Source organism: Protopterus annectens, chromosome 5.part1 (genome assembly GCF_019279795.1).
Source record: "Protopterus annectens isolate FY-2018-M chromosome 5.part1, PAN1.0, whole genome shotgun sequence".
NCBI classification, from domain to species: Eukaryota; Metazoa; Chordata; order Ceratodontiformes; family Protopteridae; genus Protopterus; species Protopterus annectens.
In genome coordinates, this window is record NC_056736.1 from 391,577,343 (window position 1) to 391,589,842 (window position 12,500).

At 46.5% G+C, this 12,500-nt stretch overlaps 1 protein-coding gene across 2 annotated transcripts in view; it reads right to left on the reverse strand.

The window, feature by feature from the left end:
• RBBP7 (RB binding protein 7, chromatin remodeling factor) overlaps positions 1–12,500 on the reverse strand; it is a 917,024-nt gene that overhangs the window by 627,268 nt on the left and 277,256 nt on the right. For both annotated transcript variants that reach the window (XM_044073050.1, XM_044073051.1), the window contains exon 5: positions 1,586–1,701. In XM_044073050.1, the coding sequence (XP_043928985.1) occupies positions 1,586–1,701 (116 nt within the window). The remainder of the gene's footprint in view (positions 1–1,585; positions 1,702–12,500) is intronic.

Below are 12,500 nucleotides of genomic sequence, written 5' to 3' on the forward strand. Positions count from 1 at the left end.
GATGTATCCTCTAAAGCAGAGAGGACAGGTGGAAAAGGGTGTAGGTTCTGAAAAAAGTGTTATGTAACAACTCATACTATTTTCTGAGGGAGTGAAAAACCTCAGTGTTCTCCCACTGAAAACACTAGGACATTCTAGGAAAAGTCTCAGAGAAAGAGAACCCACACACACACACACACACACACACACACACACACACACACACACACACACACACACACACACAGAGAGAATCAGAAAGTAAGCTCTCCTCAGAGTCCGAATGAGAAATTGATGGCAAAACCCAGAATCCATCCCTATATCTTCCTGTTCAGATTCAGAATCCTGAATCTCTTCAGGAAGGGACACTCCCCATCTTTCTTTTACCAGAGCCTACGCCTATCCAAAAGAAAATTAGAAGATAACACTCTTGGTTTTCGGTTTCTTTTGATAGGAAATATGGGACCAACATTATTACCAATGGCAGCTGCTGCTTCCCAAGAAATGGGCACAACATTCCGACAACTGGGAAGCCTTCTGTGTTCCCACTCCCAGGCCAGGACCGACAAGAGTGGCTCTCCACTACTCAGTGAGGTTCCCCAACAGACACGGGGGATGTAGCAAACCCCTGGTCCATAGTGGCTGTAGGTGCTACACCAGAGGAATCTAGGGTAAAAAGATGAGTGGTCTGAGGAACAACAATGGCCACAGCAGAGTCACCCATTTGCATCTGAGGAAAACTGCTAGCCCACTGTGGTGGCAAAGACTGTTTGCCATTCTAACCACAATAAGAAAAAGCTAAGCAATGGGACTGAATCTGTTCCATGGTCAAGCAAAAATGGTGCCTCTACCCTGGGGAAAACAAACAAATGCCAGCCCTACAATGAAAAATAGTTTCACCACAGAAAATATTTTAAGAGTTAGTTTACAGCATTTATAAAACAGACAGAAATGAGCGTTCCTTTTAAAAAGTACATTACAGTCTCTGCCAAACCATTAAAACACAACACTCCTAACTTTAAAATAACCTTCCTAAAGAAATAAAACATCAATAAGAAAATAGAAGGTTCTTCCCCAAAGGGAACTTCTGTCCACCCAAGGAAAGCAGAAGCCACCTGTCAATCCTAGCAAGCCTTGAAGCGTACTCTTCTGCAGCAAGAAAGCACTGGGACGGCTTCATGTCAAAGCTAGTCTTAGTCAGCAGCACCTTGACAGTTTGGGCATGTAGAAGGTGCCCTGATGCTTTGGAAACAAGCTGGCTGTTGCATCCTTGGGCAGGATCTAACCCACATAGCCAAGAATACTGCAGCAGTGATCAAGGTGAATGACTACATAGGAGATACTTGGCCACAAACCAAGGTTCCACAGGATGCCGGTGCTATACCTTCACAGAGATACAGAACACAGCAATGCTGTCTGGGCTAAGATAATAAAGTGGGTCAACTTAAATGTTATGGCTTACTCCAACAGTCATCCTTCACAAAGAAAGCTCTGTTACTGCAAATAGACAGCTATGTTCAATTAAAAAAAGCAATTATATCCATATACAATTTAATTTCAATGTACTACCCTCTTAAGGGGGTACATATTGTGAGAAGTTGCTTACGTGATCATCAGAAGCACTAAGAATATGTCCACTTAGGTTTGGATTCCAGGACAAGCCATAGCCTTCTTTCTGATGGCCTCTGAGTCTAAGATCTGGACTGCAATCCCCACTTGGATCTAGAGAGAAAAAGTACATTACTCGCAGATTAAACTTCAGGGGCAGTCAGAACCCTTGTAGAAAACATTTGTCAAAATGCACGCCATTATTTATTTCTCCCTGTAACTTTCTGTTTTGCAAATGAAAAGTTACATCTGTGTTATGCACTTGCATACACACACAAGCATATTGCACACCAGTGCATGACCATACGAGACCTTTTTTGTTAGGATGAGAGCCAGGTCTCAAACAATGCTAATATTTAACTACAGCCAATGTTTACGACTGCATCAAATCAAGTATGCTTACTCTCTGTATTGATTATTGAAGTGGAAACGTCTTTACTGGCTGTCCTGCAAAAAGTACTGTAACCCTTTGAACCCTGCCCATTTATCTGGATAGTTATACCTTGTAGCTCACTCATTTGTAAGATAACAGTAGGAAGAGTAAGTGAACGATTAAGTGTCCTGCAACAGAAACCCATCCTAGTCGGGATTAGTTTCTCTTATACCCAACTAAATGCCAAGATAGCACTCCGTGCATCCCAGAACTAGGGGAAGCGATATTATAAGAAAACGGACAATGGCAAAAAAAACTTCACTGAGTGTTACCTGCAGATTACAATTCTAATGCCACATATTAAGATACTAGTTTCAGAAAACGCCACAGTGAGTGGTACCTTTACTCAATTTTTTTTTTTTTTTTGTTCACCAGGTTCAAAAAGCAAGTTACTGTTTTGGCTTATTTATATTTTAGACAGTAAAATAGTAATAAATATTTGTCGGTGCAAAAGGCTGATCAAACCTCTCACTGTTAGACTACAAACAATATGCATAAGCACATTTCCATGAACCCTAAGTGGCCACACACATTTAACTGAAATGCATGAATTTCAAGCATATTTACTGGAAACATTATGCCAATGACAATACAAAGTACACTACTATAGCTATGGTCGCACACTGTAGTAGCATGTAGATCAAAGACTCTGAAGACCAAATTTTAAATTTGTAAATTACTTTGCTTGCACTTACTACCCACTATATTTTTCTTCACTACTACCCATCATATGCACAGCATTACTAAGTGATGCTTTAAACCACTTTCACAAAGTTACCTTTAAGCTTAGCGATCTGAAAGACAATATGGTGTTGCTCCTCTCACCCCCCCAAAAAAGAGGGAAACCTCACAAAGTCCATGTTATTTGAATGAATAGCGAGATAGGCTCTGGACAAACAAGCCACAGCACTTCAAAACAACACAGTGTGTATGTGGGGGACTCTACAATGACAGTACAGAGGATTCCCCCTGCAAGTATCTACATTTCTACTTTCAGAGCAACCAAATTTTGATACTTTGTTTTAATTGTGCCAGCAAAATGTTTCCAGACAAAGACTTGTTCCTGCATTTCAGTCAAATGAGTTTTGACCACTCATATTTCAGGGAAATATGTTTTAGAAAAGCATACCATAAACAAAACAAAAAACAGAAAGGCTGGTGAATTACCACAAGCTCACAATAAATTGGACAAGAGTCCATTTCTCAGATTCCAAAGACATGCATCTGGAGCGTTTCTCCCCGGGCCTCCGCTGAAAACAGGCTCTGTGGAACCTAGTCAGACATTCCCGGTCAACAAATGTTAAATAAATAAATAAAAAATAAATTTGAACTAGAAAAATCTACTGGAGAGAAGATTGTTTAACTGGTAAAAATTCAGTTTTAAAATAAAAAGATCCTATGACTGACAGTTCTGGTCTAATTTTTTAGTATACTATAAATGGTCATACGGGAAAAGCAACTGGTTAAAAAACACAAATATCTAGTAACGCAAGACTTTCCACTGTGTGACATCTTAAACCTCTTGTATCAGAGGCAACATGGGATATATGCAAATTACCCTTTAAAGATATCAGGTGTTTCAGCTAAATGACAATACTGAATGTCCATGACTTTACTTTTCAGTCTATTTATGGACAATTAAAGGCCAATAAAGCCAAACCCTCTAGCTGTGGACAAGCATGTTTCTGCCTTCTTATGGCATCCTCAACACAGCATAAGAGGAATGTTTGACTCTTTGGAAGCAGAGGGTTGTCATATTCAACTGATATCCATAAATATCCATATCCTGTGTGACCTTTTACTCATTGTTTTAGTTTAGTTGTGATATTTTGTAGATACCCTACCCATTGATCTGTAGTGATGGACTCCCAAGCTAGTGGGTGAAGTGACAGACTACCCCAGACTGCCTCCAAAGATGGACAGCCAGGCAACCCCTCAGGGTTGCTGTCCGGGTTCAGAGAAAGGTTCTCGGAACCCGAAATTCCTAGGACCCCCTCTGCCTTTAGGGAGGCGTCCATCATATCCCCCTCTGCCTCTGGGGGAAGGCGAGTCCTGAGCATCCTGGGAAAACACCTGAGACTTGTGGAACCACATCTTCTAGCCTCGACTGTTCCTGGAAAAGGACCTTTGAGGCAGTGAGAAGCAGACCCAGATGGCAGACTTGTCTTCCCATCCTTCTCGCTCTGGACTAAAGTCTCGAACAGTCTTCCCAAAATGGGAAAAACCATCACAAGGGTCATTGGTAAAAGATGCCTTGAAGGGCTCAGAACTAAAACTGAGCCAGGCATAGCACTAGATGGCAACGCCTGACCCCGCCGCCCATGCGGCTCCCTCCGTGGCATGGAAGAGCAAACGTACAGATGCGTTTGCTACAGATTTTAGGGTGGCCATTCATGCATTGAAGGTATTCCTGTCCTCTGCCGACATGAACCCTGGGGTCGACTCATTGACGTCCCTGACTGGATCTCTCTGGAGTCTAATAACGTGCGCCATGTAGTTCAGCGCCCTAACGCAACAGGTCGTTGAAGCATAAACTCGCTTCCCAAAATGATCCAACGTTCTTGACTGTCAGGCGGACAGACCGTGGAACTCTCCTGGGAGAGTTCCTTTTTGGTGGCCATCGCTACCAGCATAGCATCTACAGGGGACCCCTTGTGCCAGTGTAATTTGTACGCGGGAGGACTTGAAACCTTCTCCAGGTGCTTTGGTATTGGCTCTAGTGTCCGGCTCCTACACTCCAGATGTTATTAAATCCACCAGTAGATCAGCAGGAGGGTACACCCAAGAGGTAGACGGGCCATACCAGAATGCCTCCAGAAACACAGACTAGTCAGAGGCTGGTTTTTGGGGCAGACCACCACCCCCCGCTTTGGCAGAGTTTCTCCATGAAGTCTCCAAAGGAGAGATCCTTGGGGGGGGGTGATCTTTGGGAACCTTCCCCTTCATCCAGGTCAGTGTCTTCAGCGAGGGACTCTGGGGAAGAGTCCAAGTGCCTCCTTTTACATGTATGCTTGCAGGGGGGGGGCTCCTCAGGGAGACTATATGGGGAGGTCTTGCAAGCGGGTTGTTCCAAGGCTGGAATGCCGTGGGGCATTACGGCTATGGGTTGTCCCAGAGGGCAAGATGGTTGGACCTGCACTCAAGGCCAGGGGATCTGGATGGACTCCAAAGACTGAGTCAGAGGCCTCGACCCTGCGAAAATCATCTCCACCACGTCGAATACAGAGGGAGAACAGACCTCCTGGGCTAAACTAGTGGAAGCCGCACCCCCCTGATTCAACCGGGGAGTCGGAGCTGAGCCTCTAGGAGCAGAGATGCAGAGGGGAATGCTTCTTTCCAACAAGTTTGGAGCAGAGAGCACTCCTTTGGTTTCGACCTAGAGGCTACGGCTCAGAGCTCAGATCCGATAAAGTCGGATCAGACACACTCAAGACACTGGCTGGCACCGAGGTACAGGGTACCATCGGGGTCAACCCCTCAACTGTCCTCTGATCCAACAACTCAAACCGCAGGTCAGATCGGAGAAGGAGCGATGGGTCTAAATACTGGCTGGAAAGCACCTGCTCCAGTGGGAGAAGGCCTTGGCATGACCCCCATCTGGATTTGAATGCAGATAAACCTCTGCATCATCTTGTCCATCTCCGCTTAGGATAGGCATTGAGTAGAGCAAGAAGACGCTGAAGTGGGCCAGAAAAGCCAGTGGGGAAGAAGGCCTAGGGAGTGACCAGCTAACTTGAACCACTGGGACCCGAGCCAAGGTGCAACAGGCCTCGAAACGGGCTTAACCTTCAGCAGGGGGGGCAGACCTCTGACAACCGGTCAGGGGAGCGCTTGCAAGGCCTGTCCTTTTTGACTTTATCCCCTTCCCCGAGACTCTTGGCGGAAGGGTAAGTCCCAGAGGCCAAGGAAGGGGAAGATGAAACAGCAGCCGCTGCTTTCTTAGAGGGGGATAGGTGGCACCTCAGTCCCAGCAGAGGAGGGCAACAGGCCCTTAATCAGTTTGTCCCGCCTGTCAAGTGCTCTGGAATTAAACCCAGTGTAAATAGGACAGGGGGACTGGAGGTGAGCCACCTCAAAACAAGCCACTCAAGAGTGTGGCCATCCGCCTGGGAAAGCTTATAGCCAACAGTGTGTGCACCTTTTGAAACCTGGCTTCGGGGCATCCACCATGCCTCTGGCAGCCCAAAAGAAACACACACACACACACACACACACACACACACACACACACACACACACACACACCACAAGGAAAGAAGAGAGAGGAGGAAAGCTAGAAAAGCCTATAAGAAAATAGCTACGAGGACCACCCCCCCCCGAGAAGGTATACATAGGTTAGGAGTGCAATATATAGATTGAAAAGTACGTTTTTTGGCGTTTTCTAAGAACACCACCATCTCAATGGAGCTCGGACCATGCTGTTTCCCTCTCGGGCAGGAAACATCAGAAGGGAGACAGGGGCATTATGGGTAAAGGGAGGTGCATGGAGCTTGGAGCCATAGCAGGAAAATACGTCCGTGTCGGATCAGATGTGGATCCGAGGACCAACAGGCTGAAGACAAATGAAAAACTAATTCAGATAATTGATTTTCAAGGTAACTAGACAAGGAGGAGTGGCAACTACATAGGATCTTGGGGAACAAATGATTGGCAGATGGACCTCTTCTGTCTGGGTGCTTCCCCATGAGCACATGCAGAGACACTAGTCATGACAATCTTTTCAGGAATCTGCCTCCCACACTGATATTTTCCCTTTCTGGAAAACATGAAACAAACACCACTAAAAAATAACAGGAAAGAAAAGGAAGAACTTCAATGGGGCACTTATCTGAAAGTCTGCTCAGTGACCAGCAGAGAAGAAAGGTGTTCAGACTGGTGGCAAAGAAGTTTTTACCTTTATACCCTACACCTTGCACTGGGAGCGCACGTGTGACATATGGCACATGCAAATACTAAAAGCTTTAGTATACTGGCCAGACACTGGGCTATCCTTGGCAGGAGATCCCTTACATAAAAAAGAAGTTATATCTTACCATAACTTTCCATTTGAGTTTATCTTCTTCCAGTCAACACTGATGTGTTCGGTTCCGAGCCCTCGGAACAGAGTTGGCCTTATACCAAGGTCGCGTACACAAAAAACTCGAGCCAAGCTGCTACCAACAATGCCCTTCTCAGTTAACTCAGATCGAGTTTGCATGCAACATACAGAAGAAAGAGACAGAGGCTATCTCCGCGCAGAAACTCAAACACAAGGACCCAGAAGATCCGCCAGGACCCTTTGATGGGGGATGGTGGGAGGGTGTGATGACTGGAAGATCAACAACTCAGATGGAAAGTTATGGTAAGACACGACTTCTTTATCTAAAGTTGTTAATCTTCTTCCTATTCATCACTGCTGGGAAAGAATCCCAAGATACTTGGGAGAACCTGGGTGGCCCTTATGGAAGAACATTCCTGAGAACCAATCGAGCCGAAGGCCGCTCTTCCCCTGGAGACAATGCTGGACTGTATGGGGTTTATCCCAAATGGCTGCTGCACAGATGTCATCCATGGAAGCCCTGGAGTGGAAGGCAACAGAAGCTACGATAGCCCTAGTTGAGTGAGCTTTAATTTGAGCAGGCTTAGATTAATTCGTAAGAGAATATGAGAAGGTAATGCAATCACTAACCATTTTGGTAGAGTAACTTTAGATACAGCACACCCCATTCTACGGCCAGAAAATGAAATAAAAGTTGGTCTGATTTGCGAAAGGACTTAGTTCTGTCCAGGTAGAAATGTAGAAATGTAGTTACCTATGAACGTCCAATGAATGCAGGCAGTATTCTCCCTTGTTTGAATAGTTTGGAAAAAATACAGGGAGCTCAATGGACTGGTTAATAGAGAAGTCGAAAACCACTTTGGGAAGAAAGGACGGATTAGTCTGGAGCGACACTCTGTCCTTATGGAAGATCAGGTATGAGCGCTTGATGCATAATGCTTGTAACTCTGAAATGCATCTGGCTGATGCGACCGCCACCAAAAATAAATGTACCTACCATAACGTTTCACGTTGGTTGTCTTCTCTCGCCTTCTTTCTTGCTGGATGGGTTCGGAGCCGATCTTCGGCTCCGACTCGGCACTTGCTAAGCTCGAGAGCTAATTTTACCAGCTCGAGGCAACCCTATATCCCATGATGCAAGGCGTGAATACCCAGATCTTGTTTGGTAGCTATAGAAAACCCTGCCAGTAACCTTCTTCCCAGAAAGGAAGAGGAACTAAATGTGGAAAGAAACAAAGCAAAGTAACCACTAGATACTAGTGACACTTCCTACTGGAGCCCATAGAAAGAATGGATCGTACCCAGAGAAGAGTACAACTTCAAGGTCTGTCTAGGCTAGGGGGAAGGAGGGAGGGACGCAAGAAAGAAGGCGAGAGAAGACAACTAACATGGAACGTTATGGTAGGTACATAACTTCCTAATGTTAAGTTGTCAAACTCGCCTTCATTCTTGCTGGATGGGACCGCGTCCCTAGCACCTCTATCCTGGGTGGCTCAATGGAACAGACTCTTGAGAACTGTGGAACCAAACCTAGCCCTGACTCTGGAGGCCAAGTCCAATTTGTAATGAGAGACAAAGGTATGAGGAGTGGCCCAAGTGGCTGCCGCACAAATTGTGTCAATAGGTAGCCTATCCTGAAATGCTGTAGAAGTGGATAGGCGTCTGGTAGAATGTGCGTTTGGTTTCGAGGGCAGTTGTTTGCCCCTAAGGAGATAAACATGAGAAATGGTAGAAGACAGCCATCTGGATAAGTTCACTTTGGAGACCGGAAGACCCTTCCTGTTTTCTGCATACGAAACAGTTGATAAATTTTCTGAATTGTTTAGTTCTGTCCAAGTAATATCTGAGTTGGCGATGGACATCCAAACAGTGAAGTTTCTTTTCCGCTCTGTCAGAATAATTATGGAAAAAAACTGGCAATTCAATAGATTGGTTAATATTCGTCTGGGAAGCAACCTTGGGCAAAAAAGATAGATTAGTTCTTAAAGATACTCTATCTTTGTGGAAAACCAAGTACAGGGGACGGACACAGAGCATGAAGTTCAGACACCCTCCTGGCTGAAGTAACAGCAACCAGAAAAATTGTCTTCCAGGAAAGAAATTTTAATGAGCATGTAGCAGCCGGTTCAAAGGGGGGCAGAATCAAGGATGCCAGCATTAAATTCAGGTCCCATTGCGGAGGGGGATCTTTGATTGGGGGTTTCAGCAGAAAGATCCCTCTAAGAAAGGCTTTGCAAAGCTTGTGAGACATTATGTTTTGATCCGCTAAGCCAACATGAAAATATGAGATCGCTGCCAGCTGGACCTTAACTGTAGAGGAAGAGGAACCCGATTGAAAAATCTCAGCTAGGAAGTCCAAGACCGACTGCACTGGAGCAGTAAAGGGATCTATGTCCCTAGACTTTGCCCAGAAGGAAAAACGCTGCCATTTGCTAGCATAAATCCTTCTGGTAGAGGACTTTAGAGAAGCTACTATGATATCTCGCATGGGATTAGAAATCATAGGGAGCCTGGCTAAGGAAGGAAGTGGAGCAACCAAACTGTGAGGTTGAGAGAATGAATGGCCTGGTGCAGATAAACCGAATGGTGGGTCAGAAGATCTGGAATTGGATCCAGATGCCAAGGCTGAACCAAGCGATGACTATGTAGGGACGGAAAACAAATTTGTCGAGGCCAGTAAGGGGCAATGAGAATCAACTTGGCTCTCAAGACGGTAGCTTTCTGAATCACTTGAGGTATCAGCGGGAATGGAGGAAAAGCATAAAGTCGTCCCCGGGGCCAATCCTGGGTTAGAGCGTCTCTGGGGGGATGGCCTGGTAGTGGAAAGAGGGAGAAGAAGTCTGGGCATTTGCTGTTTTGGGGTGTAGCAAAAAGGTCGCAGCAAGGGACGCCCCACTTCTGAAAAATCTCGTCCACTACTGATTGTTTGAGAGACCACTCGTGTGGCATGAGAATAGCTCTGCTCAGTCTGTCCGCTAAGAGGTTGGATTTCCCGAGGATATGCGTTGCTATCAGAAACCGATGAGAGGAGATTGCCCATTGCCAAAGTCTGAGAGCTTCTCGACACAGTGGACAGGACCTGGTCCCATCCTGTTTGTTGATACACCAGACTACGGATATGTTGTCTGAACTGCAATAGTCCCTAAAGGAAGAAAGTCGCTGAGGGCTTGCAACGTTAAAAGCACTGCTCTCATCTGTAGGACATTTATGTGCAGATGGTATTCTATGGGTTGCCAAGTCCCATGGACAATCCTGCCCTGATAATGCCCCCCCCCCACCTGATCAGAGAGGCATCCGAAGTGACTGTGGCAACCGGGACTGGGGGAACAAATAGTCGACCCTGATGGAGTTGCGGAGAAGACATCCACCAGGTTAGGTGACTCTTGCACGATTGCGTCACGAAGATCTCGTGGCGCATGGGAAGCTGCTGGAAGGACCACTGGGTGAACAACATCCACTGCAGAAGACGCATGTGGAAGCGAGCTAAAGGAAGCAGTACGATGGCCGCAGCCATAAGACCTAGCACCTTCAGGACAAACCTGGCCCTGATCTTTTTGCCGAGTAGTATGATGCGAACATACTTTTGGATGTCCAGAATACTTTGGTTTTTGAGTCTTGCTGACATCTCAACAGTGTCTAATTCTGCGCATATAAAGGTAATAGATTGGCAAGGAGACAATGAAGATTTTTCTAAGTTTATAGAAATCCCCAACTGGTTGCAGGTGTGAAGAGTGTAGTCTCTGGCCTTGAGAAGTTGATGCCTGGTGGTGGCAGAGAGGAGCCAGTCATCTAGATACGAAAACACCTGGAATCCTTGATGTCTCAGGTGAGCCGTGACCGCTGCCATACATTTGGTAAACACTCTGGGGGCTGTAGTGAGACCAAAGGGCAGGGCTCCGAATTGAAAATGACTGGTCCCCAGCTGAAAGCGGAGAAACCTTCTGGAGCGCCTGTGAATTTATGTGATAGACCTTACTATCGAGCACATCCAGTTGTCCTTGCCCAGAAAGGGTAGAATGGACTCAAGCGTGACCATCCGGAACCTTGCCTTTTTGACAAATTTGTTTAGTTCGCTGAGGTCTAAAATTGGTCTCCAATCTCCCGTCTTTTTGGGAACCAAAAAGAATCTTGAGTAGATTCCGGATCCTACTTGGTCTGCTGGTACTAGTTGGATGGCTCTTTTTGCTAGGAGCTTTGATACCTCCAGCTTTGCCAACTCCCTTAGACCAGGTAAAACATCTGGGAGGGATTGAGGAGGAGCAGGATCTCTCATGAAAGGGATATTGTAACCCTCGGATATGATCGACTGTACCCATTTGTCTTGAGAAAGGGAACGCCAGGCTGTTGGGTACAGCGACAATCTTCCCCAGACTGCCTCCAAGGGTGGACAGTCGGGCAACACCTCAGGGGTGCTGGAAGGGTTTATCAGAGAGAGGCTCTCTGCTACCCTGATTCTGCGGACCCCCTCTGCCGCTAGGGCGGCGTCTATTGTTATTACCCCCTCTGCCTCTGGGGGTAAACTGACTACGGGCGTCCGGCGTGACTCCCTGAGATTTACGGAACCACATTTTCCCTCCCTTCTGACCTTTGGGATAGGGTCTTGAAGGGGTGGAGAAATGGACTCTTATGGCAGAAAGAGTCTTGCAGTCTTGCTCACACCTGGTCAATGTGTCCTTCACCTGAGGTCCGAACAAAGCCAAACCATCGAAGGGAGTATTAGTGAAGGACGCCTTAAAGGGGTCTGCGAAATTACAAAGCCGCATCCAAGACTGACGCCTAAGTGCCACTCCTGTGCCTGTGGCTCTACTCGCCCCATCGGCTGCATAAGAAATGAGCCACATGGAGGAGTTATAGAATTTAGGATTCCGAGCTGTGAGGCAATCTTCTCTTGAGCCCCAGCAGCTGACGGATCCTGAACTACCTCACCTAGTTCCTTGAGAATATCTCTCTGAAGTCGGGTAAAGTGACAGATAGTTCAGTGAGCGCATAGCGAAGGTCGCTGAAGAAAACATCCGCTTACCGTACCTATCCATGGTTCTAGAGTCCTTGTTAGGAGGATGGACTGGTACAGAAGGATCGGCAAGTTCCTTCTTGGTGGCAGCTGCCACCACCATGGCATCAAAAGGGGCACCCTTGGTGAGAAACTGTTTGTCTGCGGGGGCCATGATGAATTTAGAAGGCCTCCTGGGGACCGGATCCACAGAATCCGGGGCCGCCCACGCCTTTCGAGCCACCACTTCCATGAGCGGGTCAAAAGGCGGAGACACCCAGGAGGTGGAGGGTCGAGATCCAAAAGCCTCCAGGTATACAGACTCATCCTCGGAGAGATTAATGGAAGGCCAGTTCCCCCTCTGCTTAAGGAGTTCCAGGATGTCTGAAAAGGAGACATCCTCAGAGGGGGAATGTGGGGAACCCTCAGACTCATCTAAGTCGGTATCGGAT